This window comes from Camelus ferus, chromosome 16 (genome assembly GCF_009834535.1).
Source record: "Camelus ferus isolate YT-003-E chromosome 16, BCGSAC_Cfer_1.0, whole genome shotgun sequence".
Classification (NCBI taxonomy): domain Eukaryota; kingdom Metazoa; phylum Chordata; class Mammalia; order Artiodactyla; family Camelidae; genus Camelus; species Camelus ferus.
The window spans coordinates 25278284-25306002 of NC_045711.1; the positions used below are offsets into that span (position 1 = coordinate 25278284).

At 59.6% G+C, this 27719-nt stretch overlaps 2 protein-coding genes across 10 annotated transcripts; both read left to right on the forward strand.

The window, feature by feature from the left end:
* The first annotated feature begins 332 nt into the window (after positions 1-332).
* FDXR (ferredoxin reductase) lies at positions 333-9855 on the forward strand. Of its 4 annotated transcripts, XM_014552169.2 has the most exons (13): positions 335-564; positions 1153-1274; positions 1345-1431; positions 5717-5812; positions 6012-6134; positions 6309-6422; positions 6782-6883; positions 7497-7604; positions 7849-7933; positions 8067-8266; positions 8350-8521; positions 9102-9272; positions 9413-9855. In XM_014552169.2, the coding sequence occupies exons 1-13, from the start codon at positions 486-488 to the stop codon at positions 9541-9543; spliced, it is 1590 nt and encodes a 529-aa protein (XP_014407655.2). In that variant the 5' UTR covers positions 335-485; the 3' UTR covers positions 9544-9855. The 4 variants fall into 4 exon arrangements, with proteins under 4 accessions (XP_014407653.2, XP_014407655.2, XP_014407651.2 ...); XM_014552167.2 differs by lacking the exon at positions 1153-1274 and having other exon boundaries at positions 333-585; positions 1334-1431; positions 8347-8521; positions 9102-9285; XM_014552165.2 differs by lacking the exon at positions 1153-1274 and having other exon boundaries at positions 337-585; positions 1334-1431; positions 8347-8521.
* A 947-nt stretch (positions 9856-10802) lies between these two features.
* GRIN2C (glutamate ionotropic receptor NMDA type subunit 2C) lies at positions 10803-27585 on the forward strand. 6 transcript variants are annotated; one of them, XM_032456885.1, is made up of 13 exons: positions 10803-11002; positions 15839-16252; positions 18331-18929; positions 19258-19372; positions 20489-20700; positions 20857-21022; positions 21374-21527; positions 22622-22747; positions 23004-23233; positions 23600-23760; positions 24167-24453; positions 25382-25614; positions 26070-27585. In XM_032456885.1, the coding sequence occupies exons 1-13, from the start codon at positions 10940-10942 to the stop codon at positions 27168-27170; spliced, it is 3861 nt and encodes a 1286-aa protein (XP_032312776.1). In that variant the 5' UTR covers positions 10803-10939; the 3' UTR covers positions 27171-27585. The 6 variants fall into 6 exon arrangements, with proteins under 6 accessions (XP_032312776.1, XP_032312777.1, XP_032312779.1 ...); XM_032456886.1 differs by having other exon boundaries at positions 20860-21022; XM_032456888.1 differs by having other exon boundaries at positions 20860-21022; positions 24266-24453.
* Positions 27586-27719: the final 134 nt, after the last annotated feature.

Here is a 27719-nt window from a genome sequence, read left to right on the forward strand (position 1 = left end):
CTGGCTTGTGATTGGCTGGGACGCGGTGGGGAACGCCATCAAATCGGAAAGGGGCCTTGCGTCATCAGAGAGAGTCGAGAGCCTCCGAGAGGGAGCTGCTAAGTAAAGTAAGCTCCTTTTTAATTGGCTCCCTCTTTCAGGCGGCATTGAAACAGCAATGGGGATTTGCTCTCTTCCAACCCTAGGCTCCAGATAATCGGAGAGACGTTGAAGATTGGGGAGAAATTTATTGAGTCACGTACGGCCCGGAAGCCATGGGGGGCGGGTCTTCAGCAGAAGTGGGTGGGCCCGAGAGGGAGGGATTCTTTTGGGGCTGGGGGTGGAGTCGCTACTCAAGGCTTTCCCGGAGCGTGGGAGGCGGGATTTGGGGGCGGGCCCCCGATTGTGGGCGTGGTCGGAAGAAGGGCGGGGGCGGGGTCGGAGCGGGCGCGGAGCACGGGGTAGTCTCCGGGATAGGATCGGCTGGCCGGTTCCTGTTTCTAGGCATGGCTCTGCGCTGCTGGCGCTGGTGGCACTGGTCAGCGTGGCCTCGGAGTCGGCCGCCTCCTTCTGGGAGCACCCCGAGTAGGAGCAGGACACCTCTAGGTCTGGATAAGAGCGCGGGGACGCCTGCGAGCGCGAAGTGTAGGGGTCGAGGCCGAGCTGGGGCAGGGCTGGAGAGGGGAGAGGGAGGGACCAGGGTCGAGACTGGAGGGGCCCACTCATGCAGATAAGATAGGGGTGGTGTACAGGGGCAGATGGCGGCCCATGCGGTGAGATACGAGGCTCCTGGGGTGAGACAGGGGTCAACAAAGGTGAGAAAGGAAGACCGTGATGTCCACAGGTGTGAGGAGTGTATGGGGATGATACAGAGGCCTGTGGGGCAAGAGGGAAGTCTGGGGCCCAAAGGGGCAAAAACGGGCTTTGTGATGAGAGAGGGACTAGAAGAGGTAAAATGGGGCATTGTGGGGAGATCTACAGGGGTGAGACTGGGATGATCTGGAGTCTGTTGGAAGGATGTGGTATTCTAGCTGGGTAGGTAGGGAACCCAGTAAGAAAAATTAGAAAGTACTGTGTAGGGCAGCCTCAGGGGTGAAGGGAATTATTGAGTAAACTATCTTCAGTGGTACAGTAAGTTCACAGGTGAGATGGCAGCTCTGGATGGAGACAAAGCCTCTGGGGGTTCAGAAGAAGTAAGGGACCCTGCAGACACCAGAGCTTTGAGGAAGAAGGGAAGGAGGGTGCAGATGAGGTTGAAGCCTGGGAGGCTCATCTTCTGTTCCACACTGAAGTTGGTTTGGGACTGGGGAGGGAGCCTTGACCTGACTTTCCTTCCTGGTCCCCCCAACCGCAGGCTTCTGCCAGCAGTTCTCCACCCAGGAGCAGACCCCTCAGATCTGTGTGGTGGGCAGTGGCCCAGCGGGCTTCTACACAGCTCAACACCTGCTGAAGGTAAGCCACTTCCTCCTGCTTCCCTTTCCCATAATTCATCTGCTGCTCCAATCCTAAGATCAAGCCCCACTCTCTTTTGGTTTGAAAAACACTCCTGGATCCCTGATGGGGAAGGGGCTCCTGGCCTATCTAGATGGGACACTTCCTACCTGCTTTATCACCTACATCTGGGGCTCCCCACTCTAGGGTCTCAGCTGTGGGAGAAGTGTGTTTGCCTCATGGGTGATGGTCAGTGGTCCATGGCAGATGGTGGGCTATGCCTTCTTGACCAAGTACTCCACAGAGCTTATGTACACCGGCACGATGATTTTGTCCTGCCCCTCATCTTCCCTTCTTTCTCCTCTGTCTCCACTCTGTCTCCAACATTCTGCATCTTGCGGCTACCCTTCTTCTCAGGGCTTCTGTAACTTGAGGCACCTCGCCATCCTCTCCTCACCAGCTGCTCCAGCCCTTCCTGTGCCATGCTGGTCTTTCAGCTGGCCCCACCTCCCTATTCCCCCCCACCCCACACTCATGGTCAGGGTCTCAAGGTTTATAGTGTTGGCCTTCGTGGGCAGGGCCCCAAGGCTGCTGGTTGCCCTTGAGACTTCAGCAGATCTTGGTGGGAGGGAGGAGGGAGGGAAATCATGGGTTGGGGTGGGGGGAGGGTGCGGGAGACCTAGGATGACTAAGACATAGGACCGTGGCCTTGCTGAGGAGAGACAGGAGAAGGGATGAATATATTAATTATACACACACATATACAGATACTTCAAAGGTAGGGTGACCCACCTCACCAGTTTGCCCAGGACATGAGGCTTTCAGTGTTAAAACTGAGAGGGTCTTGGGGAGACTAGGAGGAGTTGGTCACCCTGCTGAAAAGTGACCTAAGCATGCCTTCCAAGCCACCGAGGTGATAGAGCTGATTGCGGTGATGTGGTCAGCCTGAGCCTGGTTAGGTGGGGTTGGACAGAAAGTGTTTCCTGGAGAAGGTGTTTGAGTTGCATGGAAGGAGGCTGGGCTCTGGAGAGGGCCTCCCCTGCATGGGGAGTCATCCTGGGGCAAATTTTCACGTGTTAGGTCAGCCCTGGGCTCTGGGATGGAGACCAGGGATCTCATAGGGGCTGGAGAGGGCTTTCTGTAAGGGGCACTGTGGGAGCTGAGCCTGAATTGGGGGAGGGAGGAGACTGGGCCTTCCAGGCAGGATTCTCAGTGCCCTCAGTGTGAACAGAGGCTCTAGCCTGCACTCAGCTGGCAAACACTTACACACTTTTCCTGTGGGAGGTGCTGGGGGATGGACCCAGAGACCAATTACAAGGTGGTCCTTGCCCACTGGGAGCTCCAAGCTATTGTCTATGCTCCCGTGGCAGGAATGTAGGCAACACGTTTGGGACAGTGGCACTTAGCTTAGTCAGGCACTGTCTGGACAGCATCTCATCGCATCCTCAAGACAACTTGTGAAGCATGTGTCATGAGTGTTGCTTCACGGGTGAGGACACTGAGGCTGAGCAAGATTGCCCAAGGCCCCACCACTGAGCAGGGAAGGCGCTGCATTCTGAGCACGGGCAGTCCGACGACAGAGCCGGCTCATAAGCACCATGTGGGCCATTCAGTAATCAATCACAGGACACTAGCACATTCCCAGGCACAGGCACTGCACTGGGAATGCGGGTGTGAGCAGGACAGATGTGGTCCCCATGCTTAAGGACCTGACAGTCTAATGTAGGGAGGGGAAGAGGCTTTGCATGGAATTCTAGGGCTCTGATGTAGGGGCAGAGGGCATGTTCAGGAGTGGGCACATAACTCAGCCTGGAGGAGGTGATGTTCAGGTTGCTGTCTGAAGGACTGAAGGAGCTGTTGGATGGGGTGGGGGTGGGTGGGTAGGAGGCTAGAGGGCCCCAGGCACAGAGAACCGCAGGACAAAGACCTGGAGGAAAGAGAGAATGCGGGTCTGGGGACAGGTGAGTTCAGGGAGGTAGGCGTGTGCAGTGAGGATGGAGAGGTGATTGCAGAGGCTGGAGGAGGTAGGTGGGCCCAGATCCTGGGGGCTTGGAAGTCACTGATCAGCTTGGATTCACGCAGTTTCTCTTGGTGCTGTCTGCCCTCCTCCCTCTATCCGAGCCCCCTGGGGGACTTGTTAAAACTCACATTTCTGGGCCTAGTTTATACCTAATCAGACTGTGGCTGAGGCCCAGGAATCAACATTTGTAAACAAGCCCCTGGAGAGGTCTGCTGCCTGTCACTCTAGGTGGCTAGCATCACCAAAGTGTTTTAGGCAGGGACTGAAGGCTCACCATATTTGATCTGGAGCTCTCTCTCTGCCTGCAGGGCAGACAGCAGGGCGGGGAGGCAGGGCCGTGGGCCGGGAGGGCAGTAGGGAGCTGCTGCGGTGGCAGTGGGGAGGGTGGCGGTCTGATTGGACAGAGTTGAGGGGAGTCAGGGAGGAGCCCCAGATTCTGGCTTGGGCTCTGGGTGGATGGGGTGGAAGGAAGCCCAGGAGCAGAAGGGGAGAGGTTTGGGGGAGGGGGTACTGGCTCTCATCTGGATGGACATCAGGTGTCTGGGGTGAGCTGTCCAGGGGTCTCAGGCTTGGTGACAGGTCTGGGCAGGAGAGAGAGAGTAGAATGCCATCAGTAAGTCCACGGGGAAGAACCTCAGAGAATATTTTTTTAGCGGGGTGGGGAGGGCAGAAGAAAAGGGGCCTGGAAAAGAGCAACCAGGGGGTTGGAGGGAACTGCGAGAGTTAGGGAGGAGAGGCTTCCTGGAAGAGGAAGCCAGCTGTGTGAGAACCAGTAAATAGGTCCAGCGGGTTTAACCTTATAGAAGTGGCCTTGGAGAGGGCCATGTGACCTGGTGGGAAGGGTCCATAGCAGGAAAGAGGGGAAGATAAGATGAGAATTGGACTGTGCATGGTACTGACCTCCAGGCTAAGCAGTTTAAACTTTGTCCCATGGCCGGGCAGCCAGGGAAGTTTTGTTAGGAAGGCTGAGTCATACAACACGACAGCAGCTGCAGTGGTGGTAATGGCAGCAGCGGTCAGGCCCTGGGGCTCAGTGTGCAGGCCTTGCTCATTTAATCTTGAGCATCACCCCAGAAGGAATGTGCTGTTGCCCAGAGAAGTTAAGAAATATTCCAGGGGCAGCACGGAATCAGATAGCAGAGGGCCTGGGCTGGCCCCCTCCGTGGTTGACTCCAAAGTTGCAGTTCTTCTGCGGGTATCATGTCAGTGGGGCTGGAGGGAGATGGTTCTGGCGCCACCTGCGGCTGGTCCGGGTAGGGAGAGTCAGGAGACACGATGCACGGGTGGGTGGGCAATGGGGGCCTGGACTTGGGTGCAGGCAGTGGAGTAGAAGGGAAGAAGGGATGTGGACGGAGGCAAAGAGGTAAGTGTGAGGCCTGCTAGATGGCAGGAGCTCATTTTCTTTGAGTCCATTGCATTGGGAGTATTGAATTGGGCAGGAGCCGAGATGGGGGTGTGAGGCAGGGCAGTGACATCCATAGGGGTCCCGACTGCTTGACTCTGAATCTGCTTGTGGCCCAGAGTCTCTCACCATCCTGACTTCCTGATGATTCACAGCCACCCCGAGAGTGTCCCAGTTTGCAGAGGAAGAGACTGAGCCCCAGCAGATCCTGGGACTTGCCAGGGCTATGTGGCTTTTTGGTAGCAGAGCCAGACCACACGTCTGCCCAGACCCATGCCTTCCCTACGGCTCTTGTAGGTGCCCCGAGGAGCAGGCAGTGTGGGACTGACATGTGAGTGACATTGCTTTCTTCTAAGACAAAGAGTAAGGCCACTTCCATCTCCCTTTGCCTGCCTTATACTCCAGCTGTGTCCCCAACTCTCTGTCCTGCTGGTCCTCTTTCCAACAGAATGGTCTTGGAGACTAAAGCTAAGGCAGGTATGGATTTCAGAAAGTGGTTCTCAGGGCATCAGATGGGCTGGGCAATTCTCAAAGTGTCCAGGAGTTCTAGTGCAGGGCAGTGTATCACGCCGGACCCAAGCAGTTGACGAAGCTCCCCTGATACAACTCCAGTGGAGGGCGAGCTGCCGCCTTCCTTCGCTGGCCGGGGTTCTCCCTGTCTCGCTGGGCTGGCAGTCCTTGCAGCCTGGCCTCGGCCATCCTGGCTCTGTGCTGCCAGTTCCTCTTGTCTGGCTCTCTAGGAAGACGGGGACTTTTCTCCTTGCAGAGGGTCCTTGTGTCCTCAGCCCACTGAACTGGGCTCTCCTGCTCTGTCCTGGGAAGGGCAGGACCCGTAGGGGCCCAGCCTCACCCTCAGCCCCACCAGCTGCCGCCCTCTCCCCCAGCACCACCCCCGGGCCTGTGTGGACATCTTCGAGAAGCAGCTTGTGCCCTTTGGCCTGGTGCGCTTTGGTGTGGCGCCTGACCACCCGGAGGTGAAGGTGGGTGTCTCTGGCCTCAGAGCAGGAGTTTGGAGGCTGCGGTCAAGGTGAGGAGGGAAGGGAGGCTCCCGGGCCGCACGGAATGACCCCAGGCCCTCTGCTGTGGATACCACCTAGGATTTTGGGGGGTGAGGGTGGCACAGCCATGGTCCCCGGAGCTGCCCCATCATCTAACCCCTCCCACTCTGGGGCCCGGCAGAATGTCATCAACACTTTTACCCAGACGGCCCGCTCTGACCGCTGTGCCTTCCATGGCAACGTGGTGGTGGGCACGGATGTGACTGTGCCGGAGCTGCGGGAGGCCTACCACGCCGTGGTGCTGGTGAGTGCAGCCGGGTGGGCGGGGCCACCGCCGTGGCGCGTGGCAGAGGGCTGGGAGACAGGGTGAGGGCCAGGGTGGAAGCTATGGAGGAGGAGCTGGAAGGAGGCTGCTGGGAGCCTGGTGGGGTCTGCCTGGCCCCTTAACTGGTGCTGAGGCCTCTGGGTCTTTCCTCAGAGCTATGGGGCAGAGGACAACCAGGCCCTGGAAATCCCTGGTGAGGAGCTGCCTGGTGTATTCTCAGCCCGGGCTTTTGTGGGCTGGTACAACGGGCTTCCCGAGAACCGGGAGGTGAGTTCAGGGAGCCCTCCCCCTGCCTTTTCCTCCCCACTTCTCAGCCAGGGCCAGTGGCAACTTTTGGATGCCATAGCTGGGGAAAGAGGGAGGCCTGGGAGGTTCCCAGTGAGAGGAGATTTGAAACATCGTGCCGAAAGAGGGGGAGGCCTCTGGAAAGAGGGGGCACTCGTAGAGGAAGAGGGCCCTTAGTTGCAGCTCAGGTAGCTGAAATTTCCCCCTGAGTGTTCACCCCATCTACTCAGAGCCCAAGTGTCGGGGAGCCTGAGGGCAGGGCTGGGGACCTGGCATGAGGCTGAGATTAGCCTGACTGGGGCCAAGGCTATGGTAACCCTATCAGGACCTCTCCCCTCCAGCTGGCACCAGACCTAAGCTGTGACACAGCCGTGATTCTGGGGCAGGGGAATGTGGCTCTGGATGTGGCCCGGATCCTGCTGACCCCACCTGAGCACCTCGAGGTGAGTGGGTAGGTCGGGGGCTGGAGGGGTGGAGCAGGGGTTACACTGAGGAGAGGGTGCCGCTGCCTGAAGGGTTCGGGCCTCGTCCCTCCATGCTGAACACAGTGCTTCTCTTTCCCCATGGTGCCAGGCAGAGGCCTTCTGAAAGGCAGCCCGTGAGCCTCGTCTCATACCATTTCTCCCTTCACTTTCTGCAGCTACATAGTTAACCTGTATTCATCTTTTAGTTCTTGACTCAGTTGTGTCTTCCTACAGGATGCCTTCCAGGACCATCCTGAAGAGGTCCATTTCCCTGTAATACCTTCCTCCCATAGACTTGGCTACTCCTGTTTCAGAACAAACACACACACACCTACCACACACACACACACACCCCTACCTCTCCCTGCCCCTTGCACAGTGCCTGGCATGTGGTAAACAGTAAACACTTGTTGAAGAGCTGGGCCTGGTTTGCTGCGAGTTGGGGCCATTTGCAGAATTGGCAGCAGTGTTCTGTCTAGCCACCGGGGGGGGCAGTGGTGCAGTTTCGGGCCGCCCAGGGTAGGGTCACCAGCAAATGGAAAGGCCTCTTCCACCACCCTGATCCGACTTTAAGGACCTCCTTTTGTGTCAGAAAACGGACATCACGGAGGCTGCCCTGGGGGTACTGAGACAGAGTCAGGTGAAGACGGTGTGGATAGTGGGCCGACGTGGACCCCTGCAAGTGGCCTTCACTATTAAGGTGCTGGGGCCTGAGGGAGAGGGTCCAGGGTCCCAAGTAGATGGTCTGCCCTTAGGAGGTGTGGCAGGGCAGAGCTGCCTGTGGTGGAAGAGAGGGAGCCAGGCAGGGCCCCCCAAGGTCCAGTGCCTTCTGTGGTGGTGGGTGGTACTGGTGTCTCCCACCTGGGCTGGGTTCTGGGGTGGGCTGAGGCTGGACAGTGCTCTGGGCCTGACCTCTTCCCCCACTCCCCACCCCCACCCCCAAGGAGCTCCGGGAGATGATTCAGTTACCAGGAACTCGGCCCATATTGGATCCTGCGGATTTCTTGGGCCTCCAGGACAGAATCAAGGGTGAGGGGCCCTGGCCTGGCCCCCCAGCTCACTAGAGAGGGGATGGTCTAGGTCAGAGAGGGCTTGGGGGAGGATGTTCGGGGAGAAGGCTGGAACCCAAAGATAGCCCTGAGATGTTCTGTGTTGCTGACAGAGGTTCCTCGCCCCAGGAAGCGGCTGACGGAATTGCTGCTTCGAACAGCCACAGAGAAGCCAGGGGTGGAGGAGGCTGCCCGCCAGGCATCGGCCTCCCGTGCCTGGGGCCTCCGCTTTTTCCGAAGCCCGAAGCAGGTGCTGCCCTCGGCAGATGGGAGGCAGGTGGCAGGCGTCCGCCTGGCTGTCACCAGACTGGAGGTGAGTCTCCTGTTAGCCAAAGACACCCCCATTCTTAAGTGTTCCCACCCACAGCCTGGTATTGCCCACACTGTCCCCAGCAGGGTGTCGGTGAGGCCACCCGGGCAGTGCCCACTGGAGATGTGGAGGACCTCCCTTGTGGGCTGGTGCTAAGCAGCATTGGGTATAAGAGCCGCCCCATCGACCCCAGTGTGCCCTTCGACCCCAAACTTGGCATCATCCCCAATGTGGATGGCCGGGTCATGAATGTGCCAGGTGAGAGGGTGCAGTGGGGGACAGGGAGGCTGGTGTCTCCTGGGGTCATTCCCATTCATTCATTCATCTGGTGACAGGTACTGAGAGCCAGGCCGTGTCCCAGGACCCCATCCTGGGACTTAGTTTAACTGAGATGCCCACACCTATGCCTGGTTATTAAGTCATTCAGTTTACTGAGGCCTGCTCTGAGCTAGGCCTAGTTCTGGGATTGGAGATTAGGCAGCAGCCCCTGTAATCGGCAAGCTTGCAGTCTGATTGTATATTCACATACCAGTCTAGTCATTAATTCATTCAGTTAATGTTTACTAAGAGCCTGCTGAAGCAAGGTGGGCAGGACTCAGCTCCTACAGGGAGGTCCTGGTCTACAGGGACACTGAGGGGTAAGGGGGGATGGCATGGTAAAAACAGGTTGGGAAGAATTGAGAGCAGTGGGCCAGCAGCCACAGTGGGCCCACTGACAGATGCTGGAAGGCCGTGGGGTCAATGGATGCATGCACATGCAAGTTTGTATGGGGGCTCAGGCTTGCCAAGGGTGTCCAGCCCACTCCCCATTACTTACACCTTTGTTACTCGCTCCCAGGCCTCTACTGCAGTGGCTGGGTGAAGCGGGGCCCCACAGGCGTCATCACTACCACCATGACCGACAGTTTCCTCACAAGCCAGATTCTACTGCAGGACCTGAAGGCCGGGCAGCTTCCGTCTGGTCCCAGGCCTGGCTATGCAGCCATCAAGGCCCTCCTCAGCAGCCGAGGTCTGGGCCCCATGTGAGCTCCAAAGAGGTGGGGTGGTGGTGGGGGCATCCCTGGACCTTCCCACTGTTTGGGAGTTGGGTGTTCGGGGCTAGAGTGGAGGAGGCGGTGGAGGCAGTGACTCGTTTTCCCTCTGCCTCAGGGGTCTGGCCTGTCTCTTTCTCGGACTGGGAGAAGCTGGATGCTGAAGAGGTGTCCCGGGGCCAGGGCACTGGGAAGCCCAGAGAGAAGCTGCTGGATCCTCAGGAGATGCTGCGGCTGCTGGGGCGCTGAGCCCAGATCAGGCATGGACAGGAGTCCTGTGCAGGGGAGAGGGACTGAGCCGGACTCCGCTCCACAGCTGCATCATTTGCTGGTCCTGGCGTGGGGCCTTGGCTGCCTCTTTTCCAGGGGGTTCTGAGCACTTCCTCCTGCCAGAAGGTCACTCTTGCCAGTGTGGATTTGACTCTCAGAAAGGAGATAACCTTAGTTAGGGATGGGTGCCAGGTGCAGGCTGATCTTCCTCCCTCCTACCTCTCTCCTGCTGGACTGTGGAGGGTCACCAGGTTGGGAATAGGCTGGAAATAAAACACCTGCAACCCAGGATCAGTGGTTGATGTGCGACTTCTTTGGGGGCCCCGGGTCACCTTCCAGCTGCAGCTCCCCTCCAGTCACCAGGTGGCGCTGCAGGGCCAGCTCCCTGCTCAGGGGCCTCTTGGGGGCTTGAGGGGTTTTGGCAGCCAGGCCTGGCACCCACCCTCTTTTCCTCAGCTTGTCCCTGCTGCTGCGGCCTGCGTGCCTTCTGCACACACTGCAGGCACCCTTTGACCCCAATCTGCTTGCTCTGCTGGCTCCACTGCCTGGTCCCCTCCCTGGTGAGTCCCCAGTACAACCAAAACAAGAACAGAAGAGAAAAAGTGGGAGTGAGGGAGCTAGGCAGCAGCTTGTCAGAGCTCCTCCCTGTGGCCCCTCTATCTGGTGAGGGTCCCCTACTCCGTGGCTTCCAACACCTTCCTGCTTTTTCAGTTTTCAGCCAGACCGACAAGCCTTTTAAAAATAGTACCTGAATCTTCGTAGTGCTTTACAGTTTGCAAAGCGTGTTCACCGTCTTTGTGCTAGCCCCCAAGATGCTGGCCTCACTTTATAGACGGATGGATTCTCGAAATTAACTGGCCCAAGGTCACACACCCAGTGAGCTTCGGGCTCGAACCCAGGGCTCCGGGCAGCCCGTTTTCTCCGAGGCTGCAGTTGGCCCCGTGTGTCGGGTCTGGGGACACAGCCCTAGAGACGGGAGGAGGGACCCAGGCGCCTGGCGCACTGGCGGGCAAGGAGGGGCCTGGAGCAGCGCGGGTGCTGGCGGCGGGGTGGGCCGGCCGAGGCGGGCCGGGGCGGGGCGGAGGCGGCAGGCCCCGGTGGGGCGGGCCCGCGCGGGCGGCGGCGAGCGCTTCGCCACAGCCGGCTGGCTGGCTGGCCCCGGGAGCCGGAGGCACGGCGTGCAGCGCAGCCCGGGACGGAGCCGGGCGCCTAGCGGGCCACGGGAGGGGCGCGGGGCGCGGGGCGCGGGGCGCGGGGGCGGGCCCGGCCCAGCCCGCCAGGCCGCGCCACGGGCACTGGCCCCGCGGCGCCCGGGCTCAGGCGCCCGCCGAGCTAGGACAGAGCGCGCCAGAGCGCGGAGCCGAGGCGGCGGGACATGCTCCGCGCGGGAGGCGGCCGGCGCGGGCTCTGGGCGCGGGCGCAGCGCCCCTTCCCCTCGGTGAGTGGCAGGCGGCGAGCCGGGGGCGTCAACTTGGCCAACTTGGGGCTGGGCTCAGGCGACGCGCGGGCAAGGACGACGGAGACAGAGGCGGGACACCGGGGAGAGTCTGGCTGGAGCAGGGAGCCCGAGGAGGGGGGCGGTCGGGGGACCGAGACTCTCGGGGTCCCTGCCTGGGGTTTGGACCGGGGCGGGCGGAGAGGAGGTGAGGAAGAGAGGCCCAGGTGACAGGCGCGCGGCGGACGCGAGGGAAGGACGCGGGCGAGGCGCCCAAGACATTCGTCTCCCGGGTCGCCGAGCCCTCCAGCTCCTTCTCCCGGCGCCGCGGCACCGCAGGGGAGGGGGCGGTGCGGGACGCGGGAGTCTGGGCTGCCGGCCCCGCAACTGTTGCTGCTGGAAGCCGGGCGGGGTGGGGAGGGAGCGGGGCTGTGAGCTGGGGCCCTGGCTGGGTTCGCCAGAGAGAAGGGAGCTGGAGAGGACATGGGGCAGAGAGGACGAAGAGGGGTTGTCGGTGGTTCCCGAAGCCCAGCCCCCTGCTCCCGGAGGTTTGCTGAGCACCTACTGCGCACATCTGCCTTCACACCCCTGCCCCTTCACCCGCCGTGAGTCCCCCCAGGTCCTCCCCTCCTAGCTCTTCCTTTTCTCCGCCGCCCCGCATAACGCTCCCTCCTCTGACCTCAGGGAATCAGCCTGGGCTCCACCCGTTGGTGGGATCTTACCAAACGCTGACCTCACTCCCAAGCGGACCCAGGCTCCGAGGATGGGAAAGGACGGGTGGGCAAAGAGGACCCGGGACAGCCGTGAGCCCCTGTGCTCTGGGCCCTGGCTGCCGCACCAGCGGGTTGCTCTGGTCTGCTGGGTCTTCCATCAGGATCCCCGACGGCGGGGAAGGGAAACCTCGAGTATCCTGCTGCGGAAGGCCGTTCGTGCCTAGGCCTAAGCGCGCAGGGCCAGGGCCATGAGAAGTCAAAGGCAGCCAGCAGCTAAAAAATCCCAAAGGGTGCATACCACGACACATCCAGAAGTCCTGCTGGGTGAGTGAAGGGGGAATTCTCACTGGACCCTGAGCTCACTCCACTGGCCCTAGCCCTGCTCACCCGATGGGACTTCTGGCTCGGTCCCCAGCCCTCTGATGGTGACACTGCCCTGGCTGGGTCCTGACCCTGGCCATGGTGGAAACTGAGGAAAGGAACTTGGAGGGGACCAAGTAGGCTCTATTTCGGAGCCCGTCTAGTTTCTGGCTGTGCAAATAGGTTGGGAGCCTGCTTCAAATAGACTCCATACTAGAAACTCGAATAGCATCGTTAAAGGGATCGGGTAAGCCGGGAACCAAACTCCCGACTCCTGGGTTCGCCCTAGGGCAGGCCCGGGGTGGTACCTTCCCACAGCCCCGCCTGCCAGGCGAGCTCCGCAACCCCTACCCGCGGGGCTTGAGGTGGCGACCAACTTGGGGCAGTGGGGAAGGGGACCTAGGAGCCAGAACGCTCGCAGCGGGTAGCCGCGAGGCGAGGGGCGCGGAGTGCGTGGTGCCCAGCTTGGCCGCCAGGAGGCGTGGCGCGGGTCCCGGCGCCCGGAGTCGCCGCTGCCGCCGCCGCCGCATCGCGAGTGTCCTTGAGCCGCGGGTGATGGTGGCTTTCGCCGCTCGCGCCCCCTCCTCCCTCGGGGGGAGCCTGATGCCACGTTCCCTATGAATTATTTATCGCTGGCCTAAAAATACCCCGAACTTCACAGCCCAAGTGTAAGAGATTCCCCCGGGGGGTCCGGGGCGGAATCAGCGGGGAGGGGGGAGTTAGTCTTGGAGGAGGGAGACCTCGGTGCCCGCGCCAGTAGGGGCGTGATGGAGAGGTGGTCGTCTCCCCTGACGCCTGGGTTCGGGTTTTAGCTCGGCAAAAGGGGGGGAGGGAAGCCCGACGGCAAAGCAGAGGCCGCTCACTCGGAGGGAAGTGGATCCAGAGGAGCCGCGGAGCCTGGGTCCCTCGGCTCCCCGGAGGTGGCGCGGCTGGTGGGTGGGGCCGACTCTTGGGACCGAGGCTCCTGGCCTGGGAGAGAGGATATCCGTCAGATGTCTGGAGTGTGAGTCTGTGTGCATGTCCGTGTGTGGGAGCCTGCCTGAGATTGGGGGAGCACATGGAGATGCTCAGGCGGTTCAAAGTGATGCTGAGTGTTCCGGAAGACTGACCACTGTTACCCTTCCCCTGGACCCTTTTTGGGGTCCGGATATTCATCAAATATTAACAACCCGTTTGTGAAAGGGGTGGACCCCAAGTGGGTGGGCAGAGATCTCTAGAGACAATAGTCCAGTGTGGGTCGGGGGCATCTTGGGCTGGCAAATACCTGCCACGGGGCAAAATGAGGGAAACCGTGGCAGAGGAGCTCCCCAACCCAGGAGAAGTGGGGGTGTGGGGTGGGGGGAAGAAGGGCAACCAGCCTAGAGCCAGACCCAGACCTTCTGTCTTGTCACCCGTGTTTCCAGAGCCTGGAAGGACTAAGGTAGGTGCTCTGTGGGAGGAGGACTGAGGTTGGGCTCTGGAAATTCTGGAATTTGTTGGGTAGACAAGACAGAGGTGGTGGGAAGAGGGCATTCTAGCCTGAGGGAACAGCAGAGCAAAAGCCTAGAGGCGAGGACAGTAGGGTCATCCCTAGGTGGCAGGAGTGTGGGGTCCAGGGAGGGGAGGACAGTTGGTTGGGATCAGGGTGTGTGGGGCTCTGTCCATGAGACCCAATGTCTGGACTTAATTTGTGGGCACCAGGGAGCAGCTGTGCTGTTCGAGGAGGGGTGCAGTGGCCAGACGAATGTTTCAGGCCAGTGGGGCCTCCCCTCCTGCCTTGTGCAGGAGGCTGGACACCATGTGGTGCTAAGATTCTGGAGTCTACATCTCTTTGAATCTGCCCGTTGCTATTTTAAATTCACAGACTTGCCTGATTGGGACCCCTCCCTTCAGAGGCATCCTGTGATCAGTTTCTGTGAGAGGCAAGACCTGCCTCAACTTTCCTCCTCAACTCCTGTCCTGGAGGACACCTTCCAATCAGAGGGAGTCTCTGGGGACAGCACCCCCTTGGAGCTGAGGGAGGACCTGGGTTCTTCATCTAGAGCCACGTTGTCCAAAAGAAACCAAATGAGAGCTCATGTAGACACATTAGAAAAAGTAAAAAGAAAGGTGAAATGAATTCTAAGGCTGTACTGTGTTTAGCTCAGTGTATCTTAAATGTTCTTTTGACATGTAATCCATAAAAAATATTAATGAGATGTTTTCTTTTTTGAATACTATGTTATCAATAGCCAGTGTGTATTTGACACGACATGCCTCAATTCTAACGACACACATCTGAGTGCCCGATAGTCACACGTGACTGGAGGCTGCTGTATTGGACAGCAGAGACCTGGACCTCAGAGCTGGGAGGCAGAGGTGGGGGAAGCTTTGGGCTTCCCAGAGGGTGGGGAACCTACAGGGACGGTCAGGGATGAGCACAGAGAGGCCTTGCCAAGGGCAGACAAGCATGGCAGTGCCCTTTTCAGGTGTAATTTGAAATCTCTGGTTGGAGGTAGCTGCGGGCACAGCACGCTCAGGCTCACACACAAGACGCACATGCGTCTCCAGGCTGACATTCAAAGTCAGTGTACTAAGAAATCATACACAGGGGGAATTTCAAGGGCACAAAAATGAGTATGGTATTCTCTCCCCTGCCAAAAATCCTGTCTTCTTATCCTGAATTAAACCAGGCCCAGCCTGGTCACACTTTGTCTCTTCCCTGTTCAAAAGTTTTGTCGGGGATGTGATGGAGATGGAGAGAGGGCAAAGCTGTGGCTGATGGCCAGCTGGGAGGGAGAATTGCATCCGTGGGTACCACTCACTGGCGTGGCTATCGGTCCCAGTCCAAAGCAATGATTCTCGTTTAGCAGGGATACACGTCAGGCCCTTGGGTTATGGTAAAAAAAAAAAAACAAAAAACAACAACAAAAAACCCCCTCATATCAGTGATGGCCTAGGGAGGCAGCTCATGTGTGAGATACCTCCGGGTTTCAGGTGACTCTGAGCCCTGAACAAATCAACTGTGTCACATGCCTGCTGTAGAAGAGCTGCTACTTATTGAGGCAACGGGGGTAGGGTAGGGATGTCCAGTGCCCAGGAAGAGCCATGCAGGGTTATTGCAGAGCAGGGTCCTCGGAGATGTTAGGTTCAGTTTATGATGGAGAAGGGTGCGTGTGTGTGTGTGTGTGTGTGTGTGTGTGTGTGTGTGTGTGTGTGTGTGTTACAAGAGCTGCCTGCCTCCCCCTGGCTGTGGGGCTGTCACCTGTAGGATAAGGATGCTGAGAACAGGGGGAAGCCCTCACACCATTGTGAAGTAGGTCCTGTGATTGTTGCAGGCAAGAAAACATGGCTCAGAGAGGCTAAGCAACTTCCCAAGATCACACAGTTAGTACGTGGCAGAACTGGGACTTGAACTCAAGTCTCTCCAACTCAAATCCATGCACTTGGCACCAGATTAGCATTTGCTGTGTACCTTCCTGAGGCAGAACCCAGATGGATGAGTTTCCAAACATGGTGTTCAACCATAAAATGGAAGGAATGAGCACCTAGTCTGGCATGTTCTTCCCAGCCCCTGCCCTCTGGGCTGCACTTGGACACTCAGCTAACCTCTGTCTCTTTCTCTTTGTCTGTCTGTGTCTGTCTGTCTCCCCCTCTCTCTGCCTCTCTTTGTGGTGGGAGGTTCCCCCTCTTCTCTTTCATCCTCTGGATGTGTGTCCCTCTGACTCTGGCCTTTGTCTCCTCTCTGCCACTCTTTCCTCTCTGTCCCTCTGCCTCCCTCCCCATGCCTATCCTGGTCTCTCCACAGGACCCTCCGGTGGACATGGGTGGGGCCCTGGGGCCAGCCTTGCTGCTTACCTCACTCCTTGGTGCCTGGGCAGGGCCGGGCCCTGGGCAGGGTGAGCAGGCTGTGACAGTGGCCGTGGTGTTTGGCAGCTTGGGGCCATCGCAGGCCCAGGCCCGTATCCGCCTCACCCCCCAGAGCTTCCTGGACCTGCCCCTGGAGATCCAACCACTCACCGTGGGGGTCAACAACACCAACCCCAGTAGTCTTCTCACCCAGATCTGTGGGCTTCTGGGTGCTGCCCGCGTCCATGGCATCGTCTTTGAGGACAACGTCGGCACTGAGGCCGTGGCCCAGATCCTGGACTTCATCTCCTCCCAGACCCACGTGCCTATCCTCAGCATCAGTGGGGGCTCTGCCGTGGTCCTCACCCCTAAGGTGCCTGTTCAAAATCATGTCCCTCGTCCCTGGAGCCTAGAGCCAGGCTGGGGCTGGGGGAGTGGGGCTGAGTCTGGGCCAGGGAGACACTCAGGTCCTGGGAAGCTGGGACTGGGTGGGATCAGCAAGGAGGTGGGGGCTGAGGGAGACATGGATGAGGGAGGAGAAGGCTGTGGGAATGATGTTCCCATGTTTTAGAAGAAAAACTTTCTGGGCTGCTTTGACATTCATGTCTGGATGAGGGCTGGGCAAACCCACCTCTGGTTCTGGGGGCAACCCTGGCTCACCTTCTCCCTGTTTCTCTGGCCTTCCTTGGTCAGGATCCGGATCCAGGGGCAAAGGGACAGGCTGGGATCTGATGTAGTTGACCGGCAGGGGAGAGCATCCCGGGACAGGTCACTGCCCAAGGCCTGGGGGTGGCAGGCCCTTGCAGAGCTTGCCGTCCTGTGGGGAGAAAGTTCCAAACACACTGCTGCCATCACAGGTGGGATAAGCATCCCGAAGGAAGATCACAGGATGCCATGCCACAAGGGAGTCTAACAGGACCCCCTGTGGGTCAGTGGTTGATCAGAGAAAGGGTCTTAAGAAATATATCGAAGCTGAGACCTGGAAGGTGAGGGAGAGTTGACAAGGTGTGTGTGTGTGTACGGAGTCGGGGTGAGGGTTCCAGGTAGAGGGGGCAGGTGGTGTGAATGCCCAGAGGTGGGGAGGAGCTTGGAGTTTCTGAGGGACAGAGAGAAGCCTGAAGAAGGTGGTGGGGTCCCAACCACATAGGAAGATATTTGGGTTTTACCCTAAGTAAGTGGGGAGCTGAGGAAGGTGTTGAGGGGAGAGACTGATCTGATTTGCATTTCTTTTATGATTTTTTTTGTTGTAGGGAATTTTGAGCAGACACAATGGTAGACAATTATAATTCCATGTACCCCTATCCACCCCAGGCTGAGCATGCCTCATCCTTACCCCCACCCACTTCCCCCTCGTCTGTATTATTTTGAAGCAAAGCCCAGACATATTTATATCATTCATAAATACTTCAGTTCACATCTCTAGATGATAGGGCTTTAAAAATAATAAAACCACCATACATCATCACGTCTAAAAAATAATAAAAATTCCTTAATCTCATAAAATACCCAGGCAGTGCTCAAATTTTCCCCATTGTCTCATAAATGTCATAAATGTTTATTTTTAAGTCGGTTGGCTTGAATCAGGAACCAAATTAGGTTCCCACATGGCGATTGGTTGACAGGACTTCTGAGTCTCAGTCTCTAGACTCCTTCTCCATCTCTTTTTTCCCCTTGCTGTTTGTTTGTTGAAGGAACTGGGTTACTTGTCCTGTAGGGTTTTCTTGGAGTTGCTTTTAAAAAAAGATTGGGACCGTCAGAGTGTGGTGAAATCTTGGAGGGCCCGCAGTGGCAGCAGGGAACCCACAGTTAGGAGAGGATTGTGCTAGCTCAGGCTCCAACTGGCAGCGAGTGCCCTGGGCATTTGTGGTGGCAGAGGCAGTGGAGAGGCTGAACTTTCTCATTCCCAGGGCTCCCCGGAGGATAGTGATTTCCCAGTTACCTTGGGGCCTGACATTAGCTCTCAGCACAGTGGTTCTCCACCCTCATTAGTGCTTTAGAAAAATGCAGACGCCCAGAGTTCCATCTCAGAGATTTCCATTCAGTAGGTCTGGGCTAGCGGTTTCAAGAGCCACGTGAAGAGCTTGTTGAAATACAGATTCCTGGGCGACATACTCAGAGATTCTCATCCAGTAGTGCAATGCGCCCGAGAATTTGCATTTCCTCAAGCTCCCAGGTGACGCTGCTACTGCTGGTTTTCGGTCCAGCATTGGTTAGGTGGGGGTCGAGCACGCATATTTTAAAAAGCTCTCCAGGTGATTCTAATGGGCGGCAGGGGCTGGGAACCACGTCCATGGCAGGAGGGAGAGAGGGTGTGGCGAGACAGGGGTTCCCGGGACGCCTAGCATCTTCCGACTCAAAGGAGTGTGGGGGTTGACTAGGGAGCAGAAATTGGGGCGGGGCGGAACTCGGCTCGCCCCGCCCCGCTGATGCCCCGCCCCCTCCCGCCCCCAGGAACCGGGCTCCGCCTTCCTGCAGCTGGGCGTGTCCCTGGAGCAGCAGCTGCAGGTGCTGTTCAAGGTGCTGGAGGAGTACGACTGGAGCGCGTTCGCCGTGATCACCAGCCTGCACCCGGGCCACGCGCTCTTCCTCGAGGGCGTGCGCGCCGTCGCCGACGCCAGCTACCTGGGCTGGCGGCTGCTGGACGTGCTCACGCTGGAGCTGGGCCCTGGAGGGACGCGCGCGCGCACCCAGCGCCTGCTGCGCCAGCTCGACGCCCCCGTGCTGGTGGCCTACTGCTCCCGCGAGGAGGCGGAGGTGCTCTTCGCCGAGGCGGCGCAGGCCGGCCTGGTGGGGCCCGGGCACGTGTGGCTGGTGCCCAACCTGGCGCTGGGTAGCACCGACACGCCGCCTGCCGCCTTCCCCGTGGGCCTCATCAGCGTCGTCACTGAGAGCTGGCGCCTCAGCCTGCGCCAGAAGGTCCGCGACGGCGTGGCCATCCTGGCCCTGGGCGCCCATGGCTACCGGCGCCAGTATGGCGCCCTGCCCACCCCGGCTGGGGACTGCCGCGGCCACCCCGGGCGCATCAGCCCTGCCCGGGAGGCCTTCTACAGGTGTGCACCTGCCCAGGGCATGGAAGTGAGGGGGGCGCTTCAGGGAACTTGGCGGCAGTGAGCTTGGGCTTGCTGGCCACACCTCCCAACTAGCTGTGTGTCTGGGGCCAAGTTACCTCCCCTCTCTGGGCCTTAGTTTCTTCATCTGAGAAAAGAGCCTGGTAGGCTCTGGTGGTGAGGATCTCAGAGGTCAACACAGGGAAACACAGGACAATAAGTACACAAAAGCTACCTGTTGGTGGTGGTGATGAGGCAGAAGGTGGGGGAGGGGCGTCTTGGTAGGGCTGCAGGCTTGGCTAAGGGGACACTGGCTTCTCCTCCCTCACAGGCATCTACTGAATGTCACATGGGAGGGCCGGGACTTCTCCTTCAGCCCTGGTGGGTACCTGGTCCAGCCCACCATGGTGGTGATCGCCCTCAACCGGCACCGCCTGTGGGAGATGGTGAGAAGGGGGTGAGCCCAGGGGCCCTTGGTATCCTCTCCTTTTGTCCCCACCTATTGTCCCACAGCCGAGAGTCCCTACTGTCCCTCATCCAGCCCCTCATCCTTCAGGTCTCAGCTGAAACATCTCCACTGAGAAGCCTTCCAGGCCCCCCAGGGTGGGTGAGGCACCTCTGCTCAGGGCTCCCACAACACCCCGGCCTCCCTCCGCTGTAGAATTTACCAAGCACTCTTGTTACATTGTCCTGCCCCAGGAGGGGTAACCCACAGCTGTGCTGGCTAGATGGCCATGTTAACTAGTAGAATTTGGGATCAGTGCTTGAGAAGAAATGTTTGCAAAGCATTACGGGAGTAGAAAAGAAGGGCAGAAATTTATTCTGCCTTTAAAGGAGGAAACTGGGGAAGGCTTCACAGAAGTTGGGACATTTGGGCTGTGCTATGGAGGGTTGAATAGGAGCCCACCAGGAAGGGATACTAGCCTGGTATTGACAGAAGGGAAGGAGGGCTTGGGATATTTTTTGTTTGGTTGGTTTGGGGGTTGTTGGGGAGGGGAGGTAATTAGGTTTATTTATTTATTTACTTATTTTTTTTTTCAATGGAGGTACTGGGGATTGAACCCAGGACCCCGCTCATGCTAAGCACACACTCTGCCACTGAGCTCTACCCTCCCCCATGGGGCATTTTTTAAGCGATGTGTTTGGAGGTGTGGAAACTGGGAAAGGAGGGTGGGGTGGTGGAGAGAAGCTGGACCTGAGTGTGAAGAGCCTTGAGTGCCGGGCTGAGAACTTGATATGAAAGTTGGGGGAATGAGTGTGGTGAGACAGGCTCAGGTCTGGGCTTTAGCTGGACGCTGTGGGCCAGCAGCAGTGTGGAGGCTGGACTGGAAAGCACAGGGACCAGAGGCCAGGGGAAGCTGCAGAGAGCTTCCCTTCTGGCCTTGCCCTGACTCTCCTGTTCTCCAAATGCTCCCGCCCCAGGTCCTGCTCCGACTGTTCCCAGCAACCCCAGGTGAGGGAGGGGGATTCTTGTCCCTGCCAGGCCCCGCCTAGAAGCCTCACCTACAGGGTTGGGGTAGTAAGGCGGAAGGTCCCAGGCTGAGACTGGTCACCCTCTGCAGGTGGGGCGCTGGGACCACGGCATCCTCCACATGAAGTACCCAGTGTGGCCTCGCTACGGTGCCTCCTTGCAGCCCGTGGTGGACAGCCGACATCTGACAGTGGCCACGCTGGAAGAGCGACCCTTTGTCATCGTGGAGAGCCCTGACCCTGGCACAGGTGGCTGCGTGCCCAACACCGTGCCCTGCCGCCGGCAGAGCAACCACACCTTCAGGTCCGTGAGAACACAAAGGAGGCCTGGTGTGAGCCGTGTGCTGCCCTGTGATGGCAGGCGTTGAGTGTGTCTTACGCTTGTTCCTGGGGGTGGGGGTCCAGCTGCCAGGCTGGGAGGAGTGGCTGGCTCTGATTTCTGGTGGTCTCTTGGCGGCAGCAGTGGTGACGCGGCCCCTTACACCAAGCTTTGCTGTAAGGGCTTCTGCATCGACATCCTCAAGAAGCTGGCCAAAGCGGTCAAGTTCTCCTATGACCTGTACCTGGTGACCAATGGCAAACACGGCAAGAGGGTGCGCGGCGTGTGGAACGGCATGATTGGGGAGGTAGGCCCGCCCCCAGTCCCCTTGAGCCCACCTGCCTGCCCCTCTCCAGGCTGCCCGGGGCCCCACACATCCGTCAGCCACTCCCAGCTGTTCCTTAGGTGTTTCCTCCTGGGCTGGTGATCAGTCAGGGTGGGACCCAGGCCCAGCTCCTCAGGGTCCCCCAGGGGGCAGGGGGTCTGGGCTGTCACCAGTGATGACCCCTGGGGTGGTCAGAATGGAAAGTGGAGCTCTGCTTGACCCCAGGTGGGAACAGCTAACTCAGCTGGTAGGTGCTGGGAGAGGGGCGTGGTGGGGAGAGGGGAGTGTTCCAGCCTCAGGGAGCCCCTCCTCCAATTGACGCCTGGCCCCCAGGTGTACTACAAGCGGGCAGACATGGCCATCGGCTCCCTCACCATCAACGAGGAGCGCTCCGAGATCGTGGACTTCTCTGTGCCCTTTGTGGAGACAGGCATCAGCGTGATGGTGGCTCGCAGCAACGGCACCGTCTCCCCATCGGCCTTCCTGGGTGCGGCTTGGGGTGGGCAGGGATGGTGCAGAGGGGCCCATGAAGTGGCTGTGTGGAGCATGGGTGGAGATGGGAAGCTTGGGGTGGGCCCTCAGAGGGCAAGCACAGCAGCCTTGGATGCCTCGGAGGTTGCCCAGAAGCCTGAGCTATAGGTGAATAGAATGGACTGTTCTGTCCTGAGCCTGGGTGTTGGGTCAGGGTTGGGGAGGCGGGGAATGGGATAAAAGGGACAGAAAAACCAGGAAGGCAGGCTGGCTTCAGGAGGTGCCTCGTGGCTGGGACATTGGAACAAAGGGAGAAGATCCAAGAAGAGGTGGAGGGGCCAAACCAGAGCCTGGGAAGCTGGGCTAGTTTCTGACTTGATTAGGAATTCAGCATTTCTTGGGCAGCTTCCTTGTGCCAGGCCCTGTGCTGGGTGCTGGGATCCAGCCATAGTCCTGGCCTTCCCAGGGCGCCCCGTCAGGGGGTCAGGTGGGACTTGCAGTGTGGGGCCCCAGTTTCTGTGTCAGTAGGATGAGGAGTAAGACTTGACTTCAGAGCTGATTCCAGGCAGAATGAGCAGCTCATCGATGCTGGGCCAGGCAGGGGAGTTCCAGGACAGGAGTGTGTTCAGTCGTGCTGGTGACGAGGGAGGAGAGGAGAGCAGAGAAAATCCCTTGAGCTTGCTGACAGTGGCTTTGGGGGATCAGGCTCGGGGGCGGGGGATAGAAGGGCTTGCAGGCAGGGGGATAGGAGGGGAAAGGGAGGGAGCATGGGGTGCAGATCCTCTTTTGTGAAAGGAAGCTGTGGGAAGAGAGAAAATGAGAGCAGTGAAGACTGGAGTCAAAGGGAGGTTTCCTAGGGTGGGTGGTGAGACCCTGTCCCAGGGTGGACGGGAGAGGGGAGCCCGAGGATGCTGGGGAGCTTGAACTCCCTGGGGGGTGGAGTCTCCCATGGGGCTCCGCTGCTCTGAGAGTCAGCGACCACTCGGCTCAGTCCGTGGGGTCGATGGCCCAGCTTTGACCACATGGACCCACCTGTCTGCACTCAGCTCTCCGGGTTGCAGGTGGGAGGGGCCGCGTTGAGGCCTCTGAGCCCCTTCCCTCTGTTCCCAGAGCCCTACAGCCCCTCGGTGTGGGTGATGATGTTTGTCATGTGCCTCACCGTGGTGGCCATCACTGTCTTCATGTTTGAGTACTTCAGCCCTGTCAGCTACAGCCAGAACCTCACCAGTGGCAAGAGTAAGCTCCCCCTGGGGCTGGGGCTGGGGCAGGGGGGAGGGGGGAGGGCTGGCCTTCAGGCTACATGCTGGAGGCCAAGCAGAGAGAGAGGGAGGGAGGGAGAAACAGGGTGACTTGTCCTGGGGTGGGGATGGCCAAGGATGGGGTCCCCACCCAGGACAGAGTGGAGACAGGAGCCATGGAATCGGGTGGGCTGAGACCTGAGCCCCTCTGTGCTGGGCAAGAGGAGCCTCAGTGTCCACACTCTCTCCCCCAGAATCTGGGGGCCCGTCTTTCACCATCGGCAAGTCTGTGTGGCTGCTGTGGGCACTGGTCTTCAACAACTCGGTGCCCATCGAGAACCCCCGGGGCACCACCAGCAAGATCATGGTCCTGGTCTGGGCCTTCTTCGCCGTCATCTTCCTCGCCAGCTACACCGCCAACCTGGCCGCCTTCATGATCCAGGAGCAGTACATCGACACTGTGTCTGGCCTCAGTGATAAGAAGGTTCTGGAGCCATGGCTGTTGGAGGCTGGGGGGATGCTGCAGGCAGGGGCAGGCCTTGGGTGGGACAGGAGAGAGTTGGAATCAGTGGAATTGGAACTGGTGGTGGGAGCAGAAAGAGGCTGAGGAGCCTGGTGAGGAGGGGGCTGGGCACAGAGGGGTAGAGAGATGGCTCAGGTTCACTGACTAAGTGGCCTTGCATAGGTCTCTCCCTGTCCCCACCTCCGTTTCCCCAATTGTAAAACGCAGGCGGTCTCTAAGGCCATTCTGCTCTCTATGCGAGTCCAGACTGCTGGGTGGGGGCTGGGGGTGTTGGTGCCTGGAAGGTTGGAGGAAGGCTTATGAATGGCGGCTATTCTCTGCCCGCAGTTTCAGCGGCCTCATGATCAGTACCCACCTTTCCGCTTTGGCACGGTGCCCAACGGCAGCACGGAGCGGAACATCCGCAGCAACTACCGGGACATGCACACCCACATGGTCAAGTTCAACCAGCGCTCAGTGGAGGATGCGCTTACCAGCCTCAAGATGGGGTGGGTCCGCAGTCCTGCACCCACCCTCTGACTGTCTACCCACATGTCTCCCCGAGAGACCCAAGGTGGGGACAGTGAGACTGGGTTGCCCTGTAGGACTCCCGGGGAGGAGGTCTTGGGGCAGAGTGAAGCCTGAAGCAAAAATAGACCCCCACCAGGGCTCAGAGATGCAGCTGTGATATTGACCAGGGGTCAGCCTTGCCCTGAGGTGTTGGCTGTGACCGTCTTAGGGTCTTCAGGGGTCTGGAGGGGCTGGGCAGAGAGGGTGTGTCCTCTGGGGCAGAGAGTCCCCTGGCCTCTCTGAGGAGAGAGTAGGTGGGGTCCCCGAGTTCTGGGAGGGGTCTTCTCTGCATCCAGGACCCAAGGGAACCAGAGAAGGCTCCACCTATCCATCCCTCCTGGGCAGTGCCCAGTGGGCTCACGTGGCCCAGACCCCTGTCGGGCCCCAGGTTTGGTGCCCTGCACCCCGTATGACCCCTGGCCTGAGGGCTCAGCCTGTCCCCAGGAAGCTGGATGCCTTCATCTACGATGCCGCCGTCCTCAACTACATGGCGGGCAAGGACGAGGGCTGCAAGCTGGTCACCATTGGCTCTGGCAAGGTCTTTGCCACCACCGGCTATGGCATCGCCATGCAGAAGGACTCCCACTGGAAGCGGGCCATAGACCTGGCGCTCCTGCAGTTCCTGGGGGACGGTGGGTGCTGCTGCTGGTGGGGGCTGGGGTGGGTCCAGGGTGGGCCACAGAGCCCGTGGCTGGAACAGCTGCCCAATGGCTGGTCAGCATCTCCACCACTGTTGTCTGAGTGCCCAGGGCCAGTGGGCAGGGAGAGGTCTCTGGAGGTGCAGTGGCTGGTAGTGGGTATTAGAAGTAGCTGGATGGAGACCTGGTGAAGGGATAGGTTTGCTGGGAGGGAGTAAGAAATAGAGTTGGGGAGCCCCTGCAGGACGGGAAGACAGGAAGGAGCTCAGGCCACACAGTGGGGGTTGGGGGCATCTGAACTCCTTTATTTTTCCCCAGGACCCCTTTCCTCCATTTCTATCTTGAGATGGCCTGGGGTAGTACCAAGGGCCAGCCTCATCCCAGAGCTGGGACCCAGGCATACCTTGGTAGCAGGGGCTCACATGTATGAGTGGTCCAGTGGGCCTGCCCCAAGACCCACAGAGAGCTTTGACCGTGAAGTCACATCCCCACTAGATAACTGGTTTCCCATCAGTGCCACAGAACAATGCAAGTGATGATAGTGAAGCTCCTTGCACTCCTCGGGGGCCTAGGCCTTTTATCTCTGTGTGCCCAGCTCCATGCTAGGCATGTAGGTGATCAATACATGTTTGACGAATGAGGGAATCATAAAATTTACCCAGTCAACAAACTTTTACTGGGCATGTGGCATGTAGGCATGTGGGAGGTGGGTGTGTCAAAGGCTGGCTTTGCCCCCTCCCGGCTCCCACTCTGCTCTTCTTCCTTCCTACTCATTGACCACCCTCCCATCCCCTGGCGTCGGGCTGGATCCCTGTGTGGTCCTACCAGGAAGTGGTACCCTGGCCCCAGATCTCTCCTCACTCCAGGCTTGAGTGAGTACTGTGAGGGTCCTTTCTAAGCCAGGTGTGCCCCCACCCCCCAGGGGAGACTCAGAAGCTGGAGACGGTGTGGCTCTCTGGGATCTGCCAGAATGAGAAGAATGAGGTCATGAGCAGTAAGCTGGACATCGACAACATGGCCGGCGTCTTCTACATGCTGCTTGTGGCCATGGGGCTGGCCCTGCTGGTCTTCGCCTGGGAACACCTGGTCTACTGGAAGCTGCGCCACTCGGTGCCCAACACATCCCGGCTGGACTTCCTGCTGGCTTTCAGCAGGGTGGGTGCCCACCCTACCCTAGACAGGCTCTGGCTCCAGGGGCACAAACCCAGCTAGCTAAGTCAGAGGTGGCCATGGCCCCAATTACGGATGTAAAAACTGAGGTCTGGAGAGGTGGCATGGGCTGCCACCATCACACAGCAGATGAGAAGCAGAGCCCTTCTCTAAACAGGCTGGACGGGACTTTGGAGCCAGGCTGACCAGGGTTCAAATCCTCACTGCCATTTACAGGCTGAATGACTTTAGGAGAAGGAGTTAACCTCCTGGAACCTCAGAGAACTCCTCTGTAAGCTCTCCCAACTGCACAGTTCCTGGCACATAGTAGGCACTTAACAAATGTTAGCTGCTTCCTGGAACTTAGAGATGCCTGGGCTGATGCTTCCCAACGGGGCGGGGAGGTGGGCGGTCGCGGAGGGGAGGGCGCTGCTCACACACGTCTCCTCCCTGCTGCCCAGGGCATCTACAGCTGCTTCAGCGGGGTGCAGAGCCTGGCCAGCCCCGCGAGGCAGCCCAGCCCAGACCTCACGGCCGGCTCGGCCCAGGCCAGCGTGCTCAAGATGCTGCAGGCGGCGCGAGACATGGTGACCACGGCAGGCGTGAGCAGCTCCCTGGACCGCGCCACGCGCACCATCGAGAGCTGGGGGGGCGGCCGCCGTGCGCCCCCGCCACCCGCCTGCCCCAGTGCGCGGCCGCCCACCCCCAGACCGCCCCCCGAGCCGAGCACCACGGGCTGCGGGCCGCCAGGCTGGGGCCGCGCCGCGCTGGGGCGCAGGGCCTCGCAGCCCCCGGGCCGTCCCCCGACGCCCGGGCCCTCCCTGCCCGACGTCTCACGGGTGTCGGGCCAGCCGGCCTGGGAGGCACCTCGGCAGGTGCGGGCGGGGCGCTTCGGGCGGCACCTCTGGGCTTCCGAGCGGCGCGCGCTCCCAGAGCGACCCCTGTCGCCCGAGCGCTGCCACTACAGCTCCTTCCCTCGAGCAGACCGGTTGAGGCGTCCCTTCCTCCCGTTCTTCCCGGAGCCCCCAGAGCCCGAGGACCTGCCGCTGCTCGGGCCGGAGCAGCTGGCCCGGCGGGAGGCCCTCCTGTGCGCGGCCTGGGCCCGGGGGTCGCGCCCACGCCACGCTTCTCTTCCCAGCTCGGTGGCCGCGGTCTTTGTTCGGCCCAGCTCGGGGCCCGCCGGGTGTGCCCGACCCACCTGCGGGCGGTTGGCGCAGGCGCAGCGGATGAGGCTGCCGTCCTACCGGGAGGCCTGCCAGGAGGGGGTGTGGGCAGGGGGCCCCGCCTGGCCGCACAGACAGCACACCTGCCTCCATGCCCATGCCCACCTGCCGCTTTGCTGGAGGTCTGTCTGCCCTCACCTCCCACCCTGTGCCAAACACAGCCCCTGGCTCTCTGGGGCTTGCGGATCTCTGGGGCACAGGGGCAGGACCCTGGGGCTGAGCACACGCTACAGGGACAGTGGGGGGCTGGAAGAGGACAGCAGGGTGGCTTGTGGGATGCACAGCTTCCCCCGACCTTGCACCTGGAGGAGGATCTCCAGCTTGGAGTCAGAAGTGTGAGGTGTCAGCTACTCTGGTTCCTGGTCAGCTGGATTCTCTGCCTGGCACTGCCAGCATTAGGGGGCAGATGGGCTTGGGCTTTTCTGGCTTCTGCAGTGAAATCCTGGCAACCCAGGGACAGATGATGTCTTCCACGGTCAGTTCAGCGACCTCAGCAGCCTCAGGTCCTGGTGTGGGCTGGACTTTTGCTGTCTTCTTATGCAAGGCCCTTCCCACCTGGCCTAAAGTCACAGGGAGCAGTGGGGTCTCCCAGCTCTGCTGTGAGCGGGTCCCTGGTCATGGCTCCTGGGGGCTTGGGCATGGGAGCATGGAGGCTGGAACTTGGGGTTGGGGCAGGGCGCTCCTACTCCTTGTTCCACCTGGCTGGAGTTTCTTCTCAGAGTGTTGGGACATTAAACAAACCTTTTACAACTCACTGGTCCTGGCTGCCTCATTCTGCATCCTTGGAGGGGATACACAGCCTGTAGGCAATAGGAGCATCATGGGAGTATCCCAGGTGAGGTGTCTGCCTAGGGCTCCCTTTAGGGAAGTATCCAGGAGGTGAGGCTG